The sequence below is a fragment of the Nerophis lumbriciformis genome, linkage group LG39 (genome assembly GCF_033978685.3).
Source record: "Nerophis lumbriciformis linkage group LG39, RoL_Nlum_v2.1, whole genome shotgun sequence".
Taxonomy (NCBI): domain Eukaryota; kingdom Metazoa; phylum Chordata; class Actinopteri; order Syngnathiformes; family Syngnathidae; genus Nerophis; species Nerophis lumbriciformis.
In genome coordinates this window covers 2,783,389-2,803,190 of record NC_084586.2, presented here as the reverse complement: position 1 = coordinate 2,803,190, position 19,802 = coordinate 2,783,389, and the positions used below count along the sequence as shown (strand labels likewise).

The window sequence follows — 19,802 nt, the reverse complement described above, 5'->3', positions numbered from 1 at the left end:
CACCGCGTGCTTCTTCTTCCGGGGTGGGTGGTTGCTTACAGTAGAAGAAGCGCTTCCTGTTCTATGGGGGCGGGTGCTTACCTTGGCGGTTGCTTGCGTAGAAGAAGAAGCGCTTCCTGTTCTACCGGGAAAAAAGATGGCGGCTGTTTACCGAAGTTGCGAGATCGAAACTTTATGAAAATGAATCGTAATATTAATCCATATATAAAGCGCACCGGGTTAAAAGCCGCACTGTCAGCTTTTGAGTACATTTGTGGTTTTTAGGTGCGGCTAATAGTGCGGAAAATACGGTATACTCCGGAGCGACTTATAGTCTGAAAAATACGGTAGTTTTGAAAATGAATGGCCCCCCTATGCTTTCATTTTCCAGCGTGGGGCCCTCAGTGGAATAAGTTTGGACACCCCTGCCCGAGTATGAAATGTTGATATGGAAGCTTGATGCGTTTCCTCTGCTCTTTGTGATCCTCAGAGCAGCCCGGAGGCTGCGTGGTGGAGGAGCTGTGTGTGTTTGAGCAGCGTATGTAACATTTGAAGAAGAACACAAACGATTCCCCCATCACACACACCCCTCCCACCTCACTCAATGGACAGTATCGCAACTTCTCTTCTTTTGTTTTGTCCCCCCCATCCCCCTTTCATTTTGATATCTCTTCTTCTAACACAGCGGCCGAGCCAGGCCATCAGGGAATATTATTGTACAACTACAATAAAACGACGAAAAGGATGAACAGTACATACATATATCTTTATATCTCAAATGCAGACACAACACTTTTGTCATTTGACTCCGCCATGTCTCTCAAAAGCGCAACTGTTCAGTTTTTGGAAGAATGGAACACAATTTCGGTTGAACAGCGACTTCCCCATATCAATGCCAACAGTTTCAGTCCCCACTGTACTTCAGAAGTGTATTAAACTCACTATATTTGCTTTTTGGTTTTGTGTTTTTGTAATTAAAAAAACAATGATGGTTTCCACATGTCCGCCCCACCTGAATGCTCGTGTACATTTGTAAAAGAGGCAAGGTGAACTTTCACCACCGGTGCCACGTTTCTTGGCGTCGGGAGGCACACAGTTTGTCTTCTTTGCCTCTTGAGCATCCTCTCTTCTCCATTGTTAGTTCCTAGCATAGTGTGGTATGCTAGTAACCAAACAATTTGTATGGTTTTGTTGTTTTTTTTTCTCTCTTATAAAGACATTTTCAAAATAAATATTTTGTATTTTAAAGACATCTGTCCTGTCTCTTGAAACAACACTTAAATACCTTGACAAACTGTCCTCGCTCAAAATGCTACTTGGTTCAAATAGTTAAATGCGTGGGCCCTGTTTATAAAAATGCACTTTTAAAACAATTCATTGCTAAATACATGAAAAAGAGTCAGGATAATATGCAAAATGAATAGTTTACTCTTAACATCCATCCATTCATTTTCTACCGCTTGTCCCTTACTCTTAACATAAAATTCTAAATATTCTGTTGGAGCGAAGCTGTGACGTCTACAATTTATTTGTCACGTGATGCCACAAGGTGCCGCCCGTTCTCGCGATATTAAAATAGTAAAGTCGCGGGCCCTGTTCATTAAAAAGTACATTTTACACGAGTTACCAAAATAACTGAAAAAAACAAACATTTTTTACTTATAAAATGTGAATTTTGTATTGTGTCGGAGCGTCAATGTATTTTTGTCACGTGATACAACAAGATCACGCTCGTTCCCGCGATACTAAAATAAATACATTCGCAGGCCCTGTTCATAAAAAAGTAAATTTTACACAATTGGTTAACAAAATGAATCAAATAAGTCAGGGTAATATGTAAAATTAATATATTTTTTGATTTTTATAATAGAAATAATGTATTGCGTCGGAGCGCTCTCACGCTGCTTTAAAGCCAATGTATTTTTGTCACGTGATACCACAAGATCTCGCTCGTTCTCGCGATACTAAACAAGTACATTTGCGGGCGCTGTTTATAAGAAAGTACATTTTCCACAATTGGTTACTAAATAAGTGAAAAAGCGTCAGGATATTGTTAAAATTTAATTTTTACTTCATGAAATATAATTATTACTTTTTTAATTGAACAATTAAACACACTAAGTTGAGCAATCAACATTGTTCGACAAACAAAACATGTTAAAGAAAATGCAAAATGAAAAAATATTTTCTAAAACTACTTAAATTCCTGCAATTAAAGACAATAATTTAATGGCTTTTTTTTAATCTTTATTTTATTTTTTAACATTTTCCGAGATTTTATTAATAATTTGAAATCATCGATCCAATCGTAGAATTTGGGTATTACGCTCAGAAATCGACTTTATTGTATAAAAAAATAGCTTGCAACAAAATATGAATAATCCTTTCTAGATTGCTGTCTTTTATAAATCAAATCAAATCAAATCAACTTTATTTATAGAGCACATTTAAAATTGACCACAGGGGTAGCCAAAGTGCTGTACAATGAGCAGGTTAAAAGATAAAACGAGTACCGAGCAAACACACAACACAAACAGAACACGATAAAAAAATAAATAATTAAAATAGAATTAATAAAAACATAAAAACAGGATCACAGCAGGTGTATTATGGGGCGCCATTGCAGGATGGATATCACTCAGTGTTAAAAGCCATGGAATAAAAGTATGTTTTTAAGAGAGATTTAAAAACAGGAAGAGAGGAGGCTTGTCTAACACTCAGGGGTAGGTCGTTCCAGAGCTTGGGAGCAGCAACGGCGAAAGCTCTGTCACCTCTAAGCTTCAGCCTTGTGTCAGGGACCGTCAACAGCAGCTGATCGGCTGATCTTAAGGATCGGGTGGGGCAGTAAGGCTGAAGGAGGTCGGAGAGATAGGTTGGCGCGAGGTTGTTTAAACATTTAAAAACAAATAAAAGGAGTTTAAAATGTATTCGGTAACGCACAGGGAGCCAGTGAAGGGACGCTAAAATAGGGGTGATGTGCTCACGTCTGCGGGTCTGTGTTAGCAGACGAGCAGCAGAGTTCTGCACGAGCTGCAGGCGGGCGAGGGAGGCCTGGCTAATGCCAACATACAGGGCATTGCAGTAGTCAAGACGAGTCGAGATAAAAGCGTGGATTAATTTCTCAAGATCATGTCTTGATAGAAGCGGTTTCACTTTCGCTATTTGGCGTAATTGATAAAAGCTTTTTTGAACGACGCTGCTGATTTGTTTTTCGAATTTAAAATCTGAGTCAAACTTTACCCCCAGGTTTGTGACACAGTCGCTGAGATACGGGGTCAGAGTGCCGAGGTCAACGTTGGGGGAGGGAGAGCGACTTGTACCGAACAACATAACTTCTGTTTTATCTTCATTTAGGCTCAGGAAGTTAGCTGAAAGCCAGACTTTGATGTCGTGCAGGCAGTCAATAAGACGTTGAACCGTGTTATTTTGTGCCATGAGAAAATAAATCTGGCAATCATCGGCATAAAAATGAAATGCAATACTGTACTTCCTAAAAATAGAACCAAGGGGGAGAAGGTAAAGCGCAAATAAAATTGGGGCAAGGATTGAGCCCTGGGGGACCCCATGTGGTAAAGGAGCTGTGGACGACATAAAACTGTCTACTTTTACACAAAAACTCCTGTCGGTTAGGTACGACCGGAACCAGTTGAGGGCGGCGCCCTTAATGCCCACACAGTTCTCAAGACGAGTGATTAAGGTGGCGTGGTCGACGGTGTGGAACGCAGCAGACAGATCTAAAAGCACCAGGACAACATATTTACCAGAATCAGTGGACAGGAGGATATTGTTAAAAACTTTTAGAAGCGCTGACTCTGTGCTGTGGAGGGCTTTAAAACCGGACTGGAACAGCTCAGTGATACCATTATCCTCTAAGAAGGGCAACAACTGACTGTAGACAACCTTCTCTAATATTTTGGAAATGTATGGAAGATTAGAGATAGGTCTGAAGTTAGAGAGGAGAGAGGGGTCGAGGCTGGGTTTTTTAAGTAGAGGTCGTACCACTGCATGTTTAAACTCTACTGGAACTATTCCAGAAGAGAGGCTACTTTTGATAATGTTAAGGACACTTGATCCAATAGTAGCAAGTACCTCCTTAAACAGGCGAGGTGGGAGGGCATCTGCAGGAGAACCAGAGGGCTTCATATGACTAACTGTGTCACTTAAAAAAGAAAAGGACACCGGCTCAAACTGATGGAAAACAGAAGAGAAATGCAGAGGAACAGAAGGGTCTTATGAAGGCTAAATATAAATATACCAAATCAAATCTCCTCCTAAAATAAGTGTACAGTATCACATCAAATAAGTGTACAGCTCCACCAATGGACATTGGAGTGTTACTAAAATAAACACTCTCACGCTTTGGTGACGTCTATGTATTTTGGTCACATGATGCCACAAGATCCCGCCTGTTCTCGCGATACTTGGCGGAGTGTGCCGTTGCTCTGTCAGCGGAAGGACTTTGTTGAGTTCTAGTTTGCACTTTTTGGTATCAGGCGACAAACTCCAAACACAAAGATGTCATCGAGGGTGAGTGGAACCTGTTACAAACATCGAAAACACACACATTGCTACTTTAGCGACGGTTAAAGGTCGTCTTTAAAAGACTTGAAAGGCTGTCTTAAGTTCCTCGAGAATGTGGCAAAAAATACTTGTCATTCAAAAGTTGGCATCCCGGAAAGACACATTTTATCACCGCGAAATAGTCTGCTAGCACGAGTTAGGTCGCACTTAAATGTGACAAACTTCGCTCCAAAGCAGTAGAAAGTAAGGACGGGTTTATTGTATGGGGCTAAAGTGATGTGTAAGCAAGTGTTCTTGACCTAAAAGGCGGATTTGTCTCAGACAAGCTCAGCACGTCACGTGACTAAAATTGGCCAAATTCAACATGTCCGAAAAGGAGCAGGAAGAAACTGAGCTTATTGACTAATCTTCTTCTTCATATCTACCACTGGTAATTCAAATAACACCATGTATTTCACATGTTGACGTTCATCATTCATCATTTCTTTTTATTCCTTTCATGAAAATGCTAGTGATGGGTTGATGAGGCGTCATGAAGCGTTTCGACACATTGCAAAACTGTATTGATACTGTGTCGATACTGTGTCACTAAATACTGACATCTGCTGGACATTAAAAATCCCTACAGGCAACCTATGGACCGACTCAACTGACACTGATTTGATGCCCTAGTACAGGGGTCACCAACCTTTTTGAAACCAAAAACTACTTCTTGGGTACTGATTAATGCGAAGGGCTAACATTTTGATACACACTTAAATAAATAAATATATTGTCATTTGTAAGTTACACGTAAGTGTGATTTAAACAAGAATAGCTAAATAAATACATTTATATATATATAAAAAAATGGGTATTTCTGTCTGTCATTCCGTCGTACATTTTTTTTTTCCTTTTACGGAAGGTTTTTTGTAGAGAATAAATGATGAAAAAAACACTTAATTGAACGGTTTAAAAGAGGAGAAAACACGAAAAAAATAAAAATAAAATTTTGAAGCGTAGTTTATCTTCAATTTCGACTCTTTAAAATTCAAAATTCAACCGACAAAAAGAAGAGAAAAACTAGCTCATTTGAATCTTTTTGAAAAAATTAAAAATTTTTTTTTATGGAACATCATTAGTAATTTTTCCTGATTAAGATACATTTTAGAATTTTGATGACATGTTTTAAATTGGTTAAAATCCAATCTGCACTTTGTTAGAATATTTAACAATTTGGACCAAGCTATATTTCTAACAAAGACAAATCAGTATTTCTTCTAGAATTTCCAGAACAAAAATTTTAAAAGAAATTCAAAATACTTTGAAATAAGATTTAAATTTGATTCTACAGATTTTCTAGATTTGCCAGAATAATTTTTTTGAATTTTAATCATAGTAAGTTTGAAGAAACATTTCACAAATATTCTTCGTCGAAAAACCAAAAGCTAAAATATTTATTATTCTTTACAATAAAAAATAAATACATTTACTTGAACATTGATTTAAATTGTCAGGAAAGAAGAGAAAGAAATTTAAAAGGTAAAAAGATATACTTGTTTAAAAATCCTAAAATCATTTTTAAGGTTGTATTTTTTTCTCTAAAATTGTATTTCTAAAAGTAATAAGAAGCAAAGTAAAAAATAAATGAATTTATTTAAACAAGTGAAGACCAAGTCTTTAAAATATTTTCATGGATTTTCAAATTCTATTTGAGTTTTGTCTCTTTTAGAATTAAAAATGTCAAGCAAAGCGAGACCAGCTTGCTAGTAAATAAATGACATTTAAAAAATAGAGGCAGCTCACTGGTAAGTGCTGCTCTTTGAGCTATTTTTAGAACAGGCCAGCGGGCGACTGATCTGGTCCTTACGGGCTACCTGGTGACCGCGGGCACCGCGTTGGTGACCCCTGCCCTAGTATATACAATAATATAAACCAAGTCATTGTATTTCATTTAGGATTATTTCATATCTTCATTTAAATAAAAATATATTTTTTATCTTTTTTAGATACAGTCAATAAATAATGTGAACATGTATCATAACATGGAAATCTAAGAGAACGTGTTGTGGATGATTGTGGACTGGGAATTTATTTTATTTTATTTTTTTACACATTTTTATAAAAAAAAAAAAAAAAAAGGTTTTTCCGACGTATTACATTTTAGACGATTTCTCTTCTTAGTTATTATTTCTCCGGCTGTAGAAAAGACCCGCTCACAGGGCACAGAGGAGGCGTCAGTGCGACACAGTTCGCGTATCGGTCACGTGACCAAAACAGCTCATGATGGGTCACGTGACTTTCTAAAAGCGGTACGCGCACCGACACAGGGTTTTGCTCTATGAGCTCGACGCATGCGCCGATGCATCGGTGTTGCCGGACCCATCACTAGAAAATGCATATATACAAGCCACGCACAGTTGACACTTTCATTGTTTTTTTTGTTTCTTATACATTTCCATGATCAGAAAGGAGCAGATGGAAGAATACTATTCTTATATTTATCTGCCCCCTTTTTAACACAAATCATTTTAGATGACTTTATAACTGTTCCCTCCACCAACACCCGAACTCCAACATACTTCTTAATTTTCGTTTAAGCATTTTCACAATGACACGTCCAATCGAAATCAAAAATCAGTTTGATATAATTCCAGTTGTCTCTTTTTGTAACTCTTTTTAAATTCAAAGATATTCTTGCAACTTTTTAAGTCTTTGTTTATAGAATTCCATGCTTTCACTCCAGCAACAGACCAATATATCACTGTTTATTTATATAGCCCTAAATCACAAGTGTCTCAAAGGGCTGCACAAGCCACAACGACATCCGCGGTACAGAGCCCACATAAGGGCAAGGGAAAACTCACAACCCCAATGGGACGTCGATGTGAAATGACTATGACAAACCTTGGAGAGGACCACATATGTGGGTGACCCCCCCACCCCCCCTCTAGGGGAGACCGGATGCAATGGACGTCGAGTGGGTCTGACATAATATTGTGAAAGTCCAGTCCATAGTAGATTTAACATAATAGTGAGAGTCCAGTCCATAGTGGGGCCAGCAGGAGACCATCTCGAGCGGAGACGGGTCAGCAGCGCAGAGACGTCCCCAACCGATGCACAGGCGAGCGGTCCACCCCGGGTCCCGACTCTGGACAGCCAGCACTTCATCCATGGCCACCGGACCTGTGTCGTCCTCCCCCCACAAGGGAGAGGGGGGCAGAGGAGAAAAGGAAAGAAACGGCAGATCAACTGGTCTAAAAGGGGGGTCTATTTAAAGGCTAGAGTATACAAATGAGTTTTATGATGGGACTTAAAGGCCTACTGAAACCCACTACTACCGACCACGCAGTCGGATAGTTTATATATCAATGATGAAATCTTAACATTGCAACACATGCCAATACGGCCGGGTTAGCTTACTGAAGTGCAATTTTAAATTTCGCGTGAAATATCCTGCTGAAAACGTCTCGGTATGATGACGTCAGCGCGTGACGTCACGGATTGTGGAGGACATTTTGGGACAGCATGGTGGCCAGCTATTAAGTCGTCTGTTTTCATCGCAAAATTCCACAGTATTCTGACCATCTGTGTTGGTGAATCTTTTGCAATTTGTTCAATGAACAATGGAGACAGCAAAGAAGAATGCTGTAGGTGGGAAGCGGTGTATTGCGGCCGACTACAGCAACACAAACACAGCCGGTGTTTCATTGTTTACATTCCCGGAAGATGACAGTCAAGCTTTATCATTGGCCCGTGGAGAACTGGGACAACAGAGACTCTTACCAGGAGGACTTTGAGTTGGATGCGCAGACGCGGTACCGTGAGTACGCATGCAGCTGCGGCTTCCAAACATTTGATCGCTTGCCCGTACGTGCGTGCCGCTATGTGCATGTCACGTACGTAACTTTGGGGAAATATATGTGCTGTATGAACTTTGTGGAGGTGAACGGTACTTTGGGCTGTGGGATTGAGTGTGTTGTGCAGGTGTTTGAGTTGTATTGGCGGGTTATATGGACGGGAGGGGGGAGGTGTTTGTTATGCGGGATTAATTTGTGGCATATTAAATATAAGCCTGGTTGTGTTGTGGCTAATAGAGTATATATATGTCTTGTGTTTATTTACTGTTTTAGTCATTCCCAGCTGAATATCAGGTCCCACCCGCCTCTCACAGCATCTTCCCTATCCTGAATCGCTCCCACTGCCCTCTAGTCCTTCACTCTCACTTTCCTCATCCACAAATCTTTCATCCTCGCTCAAATTAATGGGGAAATCGTCGCTTTCTCGGTCCGAATCGCTCTCCCTGCTGGTGGCCATGATTGTAAACAATGTGCAGATGTGAGGAGCTCCACAACCTGTGACGTCACGCTACTCGTCTGCTACTTCCGGTACAGGCAAGGCTTTTTTATCAGCGACCAAAAGTTGCAAACTTTATCGTCGATGTTCTCTACTAAATCCTTTCAGCAAAAATATGGCAATATCGCGAAATGATCAAGTATGACACATAGAATGGACCTGCTATCCCCGTTTAAATAAGAACATCTCATTTTAGGCCTTTAAATGCTTCTACTGAAGTAGCATCTCTAACTGTTACCGGGAGGGCATTCCAGAGTACTGGAGCCCGAATATAAAACGCTCTATAGCCTGCAGACTTTTTTTGGGCTCTGGGAATCACTAATAAGCCGGAGTTCTTTCAACGCAGATTTCTTGCCGGGACATATGGTACAATACAATCGGCAAGATAGGCTAGACCGTGTAGTATTTTATACGTAAGTAGTAAAACCTTAAAGTCACATCTTAAGTGCACAGGAAGCCAGTGCAGGTGAGCCAGTATAGGCCTAATATGATCAAACTTTCTTGTTCTTGTCAAAAGTCTAGCAGCTGCATTTTGTACCAACTGTAATCTTTTAATGCTAGACATAGGGAGACCCGAAAATAATACGTTACAGTAATCGAGACGAGACGTAACGAACGCATGAATAATGATCTCAGCGTCGCCAGTGGACAACCAGACAAGCACATTTGTTTCAAATTTGTTCGCACTCTTGGATGTTTAAAATCATACGGCCTTCTGTGGTTCTCATCTTCAGACGTGAACACAAATAACTTTTGTAAGTCCTTCGGAAGAACTTTATTTCTAGCTTTGAACGTCACTAATAGAGTATGCAATTCTACAATGTCTTTTAGTTGTAATAATCCTGGCCTAATGAAGAGTGGATGTGTGTGGTCTCTATTAGGGATGTCCCGATCCGATATTTGGATCGGATCGGCCGCCGATATTTGCAAAAAAATGCGTATCGGCAAGGCATGGGAAAATGCCGATCCAGATCCAGTTAAAAAAAAAAACTCCGCTCCGTGTTTTCCAACGCACCTATTTAAATAGTACATTCCACTTTTCTGTTGCTCCATAATTTCCGTTCCGCATTTTCCAGCACACCTTCAACACATCCACAGGTATGTGGATTCGAACGCAGTTGCTTTTAGCTGCTGGCTTTACACGACAGGCTCTTCTCACTCTTTCCTGTGTCTCCCTCTCACAGACAGCAAGCGCACCTTCTTACACACGTCACATACTGTCACGTCATACGTCACATACTGTCACGTCATACGTCACATACGTATACGTCCTCCCCGAGCAGAGAGGTAGCAGCATGGCTAACGTTAGCTGTGATGCTAGCGCAGCCGTGTGACCAACGTTCTCTCTAAGGTGCGCGCTTGTGCAATTGCGCACTGTTTAAACGTCCTCTGCGCATAGCATTTATATGCCACGCACAAAATCAAATAAAAAAAGAAGCGCATAACAATTTCGACACACGGACACGACAGAGAAAACAGTTTTCGTCATCATTGTTCAAATATTATAACGTCTGTCGAGACGCTTATCTCCATTCGGTGCCACACGTCCACACCATCAAAATGCCGAGGCAAAAATTTCCAGATCAACACCGTATGAAAAAATTAGTGATTTTTTTAGTTGTGATTTCCTTCTCTGCATGAAAGTTTAAAAGTAGCATATATTAATGCAGTATGAAGAAGAATGTTTTAATGTAGACATGCAAGCCTTGAAAGAACATTTTGAAAATCAAGACTACATTTCTACCCTATATTTTAACTTTAGATTTATTCTCATATCAAACATTTTTGGCTGTCTTTTTGACACTTACATCCGGCGCCCCCCTCCACACCCTGGATTATAAATAATGTAAATAATTCAATGTGATTATCTTGTGTGATGACTGTATTATGATGATAGTATATATCTGATAGTATATATCTGTATCATGAATCAATTTAAGTGGACCCCGACTTAAACAAGTTGAAAAACGTATCCTGGTGTTACCATTTAGTGGTCAATTGTACGGAATATGTACTTCACTGTGCAACCTACTAATAAAAGTCTCAATCAATCAATCAAAACACATAGAATCATCATACTGCTGTGATTATATGCATCAAGTGTTCATTCAAGGCTAAGGCAAAATATCGAGATATATACCGTGTATCGCAATATGGCCTTAAAATATCACAATATTAAAAAAAGGCCATATCGCCCAGCCCTAGTTTCAATGATGCCATTTCTGTTTGTCATGTATAATTTTGTCTATTTTGTGTTTATCCTTGAATAAACAGGTCAGTTTCTTGTTACCAACCATTGTGTATTATTCAAACTCATTTAATTCAGCTGGCTAGTTGTTATCAAGAGTACTAAAACCCTTTTCAACATGATTCTGACAACTAAGTAGGCTAAATAACTTTAAACTTTAATACATGCTCGGATAGGCCATTATCGGTCAGTATCGGTATCGGTCAGTATTGGTATCGGATCGGAAGTGCAAAAACAATATCGGTATCGGATCGGAAGTGCAAAAACCTGGATCGGGACATCCCTAGTCTCTATATCCTACTGTAAAAATTATACGAATTACTCTTTTCTGTGAAAGAAATAAAGGCATTATGTTACTGTGATATGTATTTCCCCATATTTCTGCACAATAATTGAAATAAGGTAGAATAATTGAGCAATATAACATTCTCATTGTATTATACAGGAAACTGTATTTAACCTTGTTCAAAATAAATAAGCTTTTAGATACCTTATTTTTCACATGCAATATATGAGCTTTCCATGTCAACTTTTCATCTAAGATGACCCCAAGAAATCTGATTTCAGACACCTCGATTTTCACATTGTTTATGGATAAACTAACTTCTATCTTTCTTTTATTACCGCATACCATAAATTTAGTCTTTTCCAAATTTAAAGATAATACGTTCATATTAATATGTCCTTTGCTTGCGTTTTGATCATATTTTGTCAGTGTCCATTTTATAAGTGAGCTGCCATGTAAACACCTAGGACAGTGGTTCTTAACCTGGGTTCGATCGAACCGTAGGGGTTCGGTGAGTCGGGCTCAGGGGTTCGGCGGAGGTCAAGACACACCCGACTCATCGTGTAAATAAAAACTTCTCCCTATCTGCGTATTACGGATACGGCAACAGCAGAAGTCAGACTGATTTGCAGGTGTGTAATTTGTTGTGAGTTTATGCACTGTGTTGGTTTTGTTCTTTGAACAAGGTGATGTTCATGTATGGTTCATTTTGTGCACCAGTAAAAAACATGGTAACACTTTAGTATGGGGAACATATTCACCATTAATTAGTTGCTTATTAACATGCAAATTAGTAACATATTGGCTCTTAACTAATCATTATTAAGTACTTATTAATGCCTTATTCGGCATGGCCTTATTATAACCCTAACCCTAACCAAATAACTCTAAATTAAGTCTTTGTTACTTAGAATATGTTCCCCATACTAAAGTGTTACCAAAAACATATAACTTTGTCTTGAATTTGAAAAAAAAAAAAAAAACATTTTATTTTTCACTAAAGAAGGGTTCGGTGAATGCGCATATAAAACTGGTGGGGTTCGGTACCTCCAACAAGGTTAAGAACCACTGACCTAGGAGTTTTGTAGTGTGCGGTGAATGTAATGCTGCGTGCTGCCAGCAGATGGCAGTCAAGTATCTGCAAACAAGTACTTTAATCACTAATATGTGCAAGGCTAATAATAATAAATAAGAGTGCAGCGGTGAAAAGAGCAAGAGCAAAAAAGATGAAGTGAACATGAGTTAGTTCTTTTGCTTTGGCGACCAAAACATTTCTCTCTGGGCGCCTACTTCCTCAATTAAAAAAAATAAAATAACAGAATGTGTATAAAATATGTTTAAAAAAATTACCATATATCAAATGTGTATTATGTGTATGGCTTTATGGAAACAAAGACCCAACTTAATTAGACTAAATGGTTCAATCTGATCGTATTATTTGTAAATGTCCAGCCATTTACAGTCAAACAACACAACATCAACAAAGCAGGACGCAATTGAAGTTAAAGTACCAATGATTGTCACACACACTAGGTGTGGTGAATTTTGTCCTCTGCATTTGACCCATCCCCTTGTTCACCCCCTGGGAGGTGAGGGGATCAGTGAGCAGCAGCGGTGGCCGCGCCTGGGAATCATTTTTGGTGATTTAACCCCCAATTCCAACCCTTGATGCTGAGTGCCAAGCAGGGAGGTAATGGGTCCCATTTTTATAGTCTTTGGTATGACTCGGCCGGGGTTTGAACTCACAACCTACCCATCTCAGGGCGGTCACTCTAAGGGCCTAGTGAGTAGTGGCCATACACTATATTGCCAACAGTATTTGGCCACCTGCCTTGACTCACATATGAACTTGAAGTGCCATCCCATTCCTAACCCATAGGGTTCAATATGATGTCGTCCCACCTTTTGCAGCTATTACAGCTTCAACTCTTCTGGGAAGGCTGTCTACAAGATTGCGGAGTGTGTTTATAGGAATTTTCGACCATTCTTCCAAAAGTGCATTGGTGAGGTCACACACTGATGTTGGTCGAGAAGGCCTGGCTCTCATTCTCCATTCTAATTCATCCCAAAGGTGTTCTATCGGGTTCAGGTAAGGACTCTGTGCAGGCCAGTCAAGTTCATCCACACCAGACTCTGTCATCCATGTCTTTATGGACCTTGCTTTGTGCACAGAGGAAGGGGCCCGCTCCAAACTGTTCCCACTTCTTCCCGGAGGCTATCCAGGTCCAATCGCAGCTGCGGCTTGGAACTTACAAGCGTATTTCTTAATCTTACTCGTCGTCGGCGTCGCCACGGCTGTATCTTCCTCGTTCTTCTGCTTCGTCTCCTTGTTGTGTGCACAGTTGTGCACTGCACTCTCTAAAAGCCGTAGGTGTTATTGTCACATATGCATGTACAGTAGATGGCAGTATTGTCCTGTTTAAGAGTGTCACAACATTGCTGTTTACGGCAGACGAATTGCTTTACGGTAGACGAAAACGTGACTGCTGTTGTTGTGTGTTGTTACCGCGCTGGGAGGACGTTAATGAAACTGCCTAACAATAAACCCACATAAGAAACCAAGAACTCGCCCTCGATCATTCTATTATATATTATATGTGGAAGGGGAGACACACAGATCCGGTGGCCATGGATGGGGTGCTAGCTGTCCGGGGTCGGGACCCGGGGTGGACCGCTCGCCTGTATATCGGTTGGGAACATCTCTGCGCTGCTGACCCGTCTCCGCTCGGGATGGTTTCCTGCTGACCCCACTGTGGACTGGACTCTTACTGTTATGCTGGATCCACTATGGACTGGACTCTCACAATATTATGTTAGACCCACTCGACATCCATTGCATTCGGTCTCCCTAGAGGGGGGGGGGTTACCCACATATGCGGTCCTCTCCAAGGTTTCTCATAGTCATTCACATCGACGTCCCACTGGGGTGAGTTTTTCCTTGCCCTTATGTGGGCTATACCGAGGATGTCGTTGTGGCTTGTGCAGCCCTTTGATGTCGTTGTGGCTTGTGCAGCCCTTTGAGACACTTGTGATTTAGGGCTATATAAATAAACATTGATTGATTGATTGATTGATTGATTGATTGATTGATTGATTGATTGATAGTTATAACGTGATTGGGCAGGCACGCTGTTTATATTGTGGGAAAGCGGATGTGAAAACAGGCTGTCCTCACTCAAGTCCACATGGAGCTAGAGGGGGCGTGGCCTCCAGCTCCGCCTGAATTTCGGGAGATTTTTGGGAGAAAATTTGTCCCGGGAGGTTTTCGGGAGAGCCGCTGAATTTCGGGAGTCTCCCGGAAAATCCGGGAGGGTTGGCAAGTATGTGCTTTTTGAAGATTAAATCATGTTCCTACCTGCACGCCTTGTCTGGAGTGGTTCGTCTGCATCCCGGGGGAACGAACCCCGCAGTAAGCTGCGACCCCCCGCCCCCGCCGTAACAATTTTTGGTCTTTTTTAGAAAGCGGTATATATTTGAGACAATACCGCCACGCCGGTGTCTTTTGATGTGCATTTGTTACGGCCGTTTGCGGGCGAAGCATAGGGCGTCCTCTTTGGCTCACACCCACCTCTTGCGGCTTCTCTCTGACGCACTTTGGCGCACAATAACGTGCTGCGCATCAAACTTTTTTTTTTTTTTTTAATGACGGCACGCTGCAGACTTATCGACTCCGGAGTGATGCGATGCTTTGGACAGCATTTTGGCTATTGGTGAGTGACTACAGCTTTATTTACACATACACCAATTTGCTATATCTCTCCTTGTAGCGACTTTATCTATAATCTCATCTGTTTATGTTGTTCACTTCTGTTAGCGACTTAGCACAGTAGCAAGCGATAGCTTCTTTCTGCTGTTTCCTCTGTGTGTCCAATATTTAACTACAACTCGGTTTAAAAGTGCCTCCAACCATATAGCCCGTGCGGACGAAGCTACTGTAATGTAGCGGCTGGGTGGCTGAAGAGTGGTTTTAAACTGAACAGCCAGCGGCTTTCACCGTACAAACTCCATGTATCCTGCGCACAAGCGTGAGGATATACGGTAAACCTAACATTCATAAAAAAAAATGAACGAAAATTGCTTTGACATAGTAACAGCTAACTTATTACTTTTTAAAGGATAAACAACGCATTTTGTTACTACTTACAACAGAAATAATCTGAGCGCTCACACTGGTTATCTAGCCATAAAACACTGAGGCAACCTTAAGCACTTTGAATGTTTTTTTGTTTTTTTTTAAACAGTATATATCGGATACCGTTATTCAAAATAAAAATACCGCGGTATCAGTTTTGGCCCATATCGCCCAGCCTTAGAGCGTAAGTACCTATGTGTGCGTGTATACATGTATGAATAATTGTGTGTATGTTTGCATGTACAGTATATTTGTTCCCCAGTCTGTGCGGGAGCCAAAGTATTGCCCCAGCCACCCAGAAAGCCCACTTTAAAAAGGCAGGTGCGGTACCCAGGGAAGAAGGGACCCCCGGCCCCAAGCAGGCAGACTGGCCAGCGTCAGGACCTCCCGAACAGGGCTGATCGTGCCGCTTGGCAGGCCAGCGGTAGGTCATAGACAGACGTGCCCGGCAGAGGACAAGGCACGGGAGAAGCAGGAGACAGCCAGCGAAGGACCATGCCCCATGCGGCGAAAGGATGGGACGCCCTGCACTGAGGGTCCCAGAGACACTCCCACCCCCCTCCTCGCCCCACAAGCAACCAGTCCCCCACAAGCCCAGGCCGCGGCAGGACTGCCCAGCACTTGGCCACGAGAACCACAGGACCCACCTGCAGGGACCCCAGTGATGGAGATGGAACATAATAATAATGATGGATTAGATTTTATATCGCGCTTTTCTATTATTAGATACTCAAAGCGCTCACAGAGAAGTGGAAACCCATCATTCATTCACACCTGGTGGTGGTAAGCTACATTTGTAGCCACAGCTGCCCTGGGGTAGACTGACTGAAGCAAGGCTGACAGTTTTGCGCCTACTTCCCCCAGCTATCATTCATTCATCATTCATTCACCTTAGAGCCTAAGTACCTATGTGTGCGTGTATACATGTATGAATAATTGTGTGTATGGGTGTTTGCATGTACAGTATATTTGTTCCCCAGTCTGTGCGGGAGCCAAAGTATTGCCCCAGCCACCCAGAAAGCCCACTTTAAAAAGGCAGGTGCGGTACCCAGGGAAGAAGGGACCCCCGGCCCCAAGCAGGCAGACTGGCCAGCGACAGGACCTCCCGAACAGGGCTGACCGTGCCGCTTGGCAGGCCAGCGGTAGGTCATAGACAGACGTGCCCGGCAGAGGACAAGGCACGGGAGAAGCAGGAGACAGCCAGCGAAGGACCATACCCCATGCGGCGAAAGGATGGGACGCCCTGCACTGAGGGTCCCAGAGACACTCCCACCCCCCTCCTCGCCCCACAAGCAACCAGTCCCCCACAAGCCCAGGCCGCGGCAGGACTGCCCAACACTTGGCCACGAGAACCACAGGACCCACCTGCAGGGACCCCAGTGATGGAGATGGAACATAATAATAATGATGGATTAGATTTTATATCGCGCTTTTCTATTATTAGATACTCAAAGCGCTCACAGAGAAGTGGAAACCCATCATTCATTCACACCTGGTGGTGGTAAGCTACATTTGTAGCCACAGCTGCCCTGGGGTAGACTGACGGAAGCGAGGCTGACAGTTTTGCGCCTACTTCCCCCAGCTATCATTCATTCATCATTCATTCACCTTAGAGCCTAAGTACCTATGTGTGCGTGTATACATGTATGAATAATTGTGTGTATGGGTGTTTGCATGTACAGTATATTTGTTCCCCAGTCTGTGCGGGAGCCAAAATATTGCCCCAGCCACCCAGAAAGCCCACTTTAAAAAGGCAGGTGCGGTACCCAGGGAAGAAGGGACCCCCGGCCCCAAGCAGGCAGACTGGCCAGCGACAGGACCTCCCGAACAGGGCTGACCGTGCCGCTTGGCAGGCCAGCGGTAGGTCATAGACAGACGTGCCCGGCAGAGGACAAGGCACGGGAGAAGCAGGAGACAGCCAGCGAAGGACCATACCCCATGCGGCGAAAGGATGGGACGCCCTGCACTGAGGGTCCCAGAGACACTCCCACCCCTCTCCTCGCCCCACAAGCAACCAGTCCCCCACAAGCCCAGGCCGCCGCACTCAAGCAGGCCGCGGCAGGACTGCCCAGCACTTGGCCACGAGAACCACAGGACCCACCTGCAGGGACCCCAGTGATGGAGATGGAACATAATAATAATGATGGATTAGATTTTATATCGCGCTTTTCTATTATTAGATACTCAAAGCGCTCACAGAGAAGTGGAAACCCATCATTCATTCACACCTGGTGGTGGTAAGCTACATTTGTAGCCACAGCTGCCCTGGGGTAGACTGACGGAAGCGAGGCTGACAGTTTTGCGCCTACTTCCCCCAGCTATCATTCATTCATCATTCATTCACCAGTGTGAGCGGCACCGGGGGCAAGGGTGAAGTGTCCTGCCCGAGGACACAACGGCAGCGATTTGGATGTCAAGAGGCGGGGAGCGAACCTGCAACCCTCAGGTTTCTGGCACGGCCGCTCTACCCACTACGCCATACCGCCCCATCCAGCAACCGCCGTGGCGGATCCGCCCCTGAGGAAAGTGAAAAGAAAAAAAAATGAGGAAAGGAAAGAAAAGAGATCACAGACACGACATACAAGGTCACTACCCCAGATAGTTGCGAGACTGGACCCAGCAGGCCAGAGGCAGATTTGTACAACAAAGTTCTGCAGAACAGTGATAGTTTTTTCCCTTTGGCGTTTTTCTGTGTTTGTTGCATCTTTGTTGTTCGTGCTCGATTATAAAAGATGTGGATCAAGGAGGTGGTCTGGCAACTCGAGAAAGAGCACTGTTCAGAACTGTTTGTATCGCACGTGATATCACACACAAGTAAACACGCTGCAGAACTGCTTGTATTGCACATGATAACACGCTGCGGAAGTGCTTGTATCGCACATGATATCACACACAAACAAACACAATGCAGGGCCGCTTGTATCGGACATGATATCACACACAAGTAAACACGTTGCGGGGCTGCTTGTATCGCACATAATACCACACACAAGCAAACACGCTGCAGAACTGCTTGTATCGCACATGATATCACACACACAAGTAAACAAGCTGCATAACTGCTTGTATCGCACATGATAGCACACACGTAAACACTGCGGGACTGCTTGTATCGCACATAATATCACACACAAGCAAACACGCTGCAAAACTGTTTGTATTGCACATGAAATCACACACAAGCAAACACGCTGCAGAACTGCTTGTATCACACAAGTAAACACACTGCAGGACCGCTTGTATAGCACGTGATATCACACACAAGTAAACACCCTGCGGGACTGCTTGTATCGCACATAATATCACACACAAGCAAACACGCTGCAGAACTGCTTGTATTGCACATGATTTCACAAATAAGCAAACAAGCTGCAGAACTGCTTGTATCTCACATGATATCACACACAAGTAAACACGCTGCAGAACTGCTTGTATCACACAAGTAAACACACTGCAGGACCGCTTGTATAGCACGTGATATCACACACAAGTAAACACCCTGCGGGACTGCTTGTATCGCACATAATATCACACACAAGCAAACACGCTGCAGAACTGCTTGTATTGCACATGATTTCACAAATAAGCAAACAAGCTGCAGAACTGCTTGTATCTCACATGATATCACACACAAGTAAACACGCTGCAGAACTGCTTGTATCACACAAGTAAACACACTGCAGGACCGCTTGTATAGCACGTGATATCACACACAAGTAAACACCCTGCGGGACTGCTTGTATCGCACATAATATCACACACAAGCAAACACGCTGCAGAACTGCTTGTATTGCACATGATTTCACAAATAAGCAAACAAGCTGCAGAACTGCTTGTATCTCACATGATATCACACACAAGTAAACACGCTGCAGAACTGCTTGTATCACACAAGTAAACACACTGCAGGACCGCTTGTATAGCACGTGATATCACACACAAGTAAACACCCTGCGGGACTGCTTGTATCGCACATAATATCACACACAAGCAAACACGCTGCAGAACTGCTTGTATTGCACATGATTTCACAAATAAGCAAACAAGCTGCAGAACTGCTTGTATCTCACATGATATCACACACAAGTAAACAGGCTGCAGGACCACTTGTATTGCACATGATATCACACACAAGTGAACACGTCGCAGAACTGCTTGTATCGCACATAATATCACGCACAAGTAAACACGCCGCAGAACTGCTTGTATCGCACATGATATCACCCACAAGTAAACACGCTGCAGGACCGCTTGTATCGGACATGATATCACACACTAGCAAACAAGCTTCAGGAGTGCTT

At 42.7% G+C, this 19,802-nt stretch overlaps 2 protein-coding genes across 3 annotated transcripts in view; both read left to right on the top strand.

Moving 5' to 3' along the window:
• Window positions 1-1,227, top strand: part of psmd11b (proteasome 26S subunit, non-ATPase 11b) — a 32,978-nt gene extending 31,751 nt beyond the window's left edge. The window contains exon 13 of one of the 2 annotated variants that reach the window (XM_061931644.1): window positions 470-1,227. The gene's annotated coding sequence lies outside the window, so the exon portion shown is untranslated. Of the gene's footprint in view, window positions 1-370 lie in introns of both variants that reach the window. The other variant, XM_061931645.1, reaches the window with a different exon arrangement.
• Window positions 1,228-4,384: 3,157 nt separating this feature from the next.
• The window catches only part of LOC133577673 (vesicle-fusing ATPase-like), an 86,600-nt gene continuing 71,182 nt past the window's right edge, over window positions 4,385-19,802 (top strand). Inside the window, exon 1 of the mRNA XM_061931650.1 lies at window positions 4,385-4,506. Within this exon, the coding sequence (XP_061787634.1) occupies window positions 4,495-4,506 (12 nt within the window). The 5' untranslated portion in view covers window positions 4,385-4,494. The remainder of the gene's footprint in view (window positions 4,507-19,802) is intronic.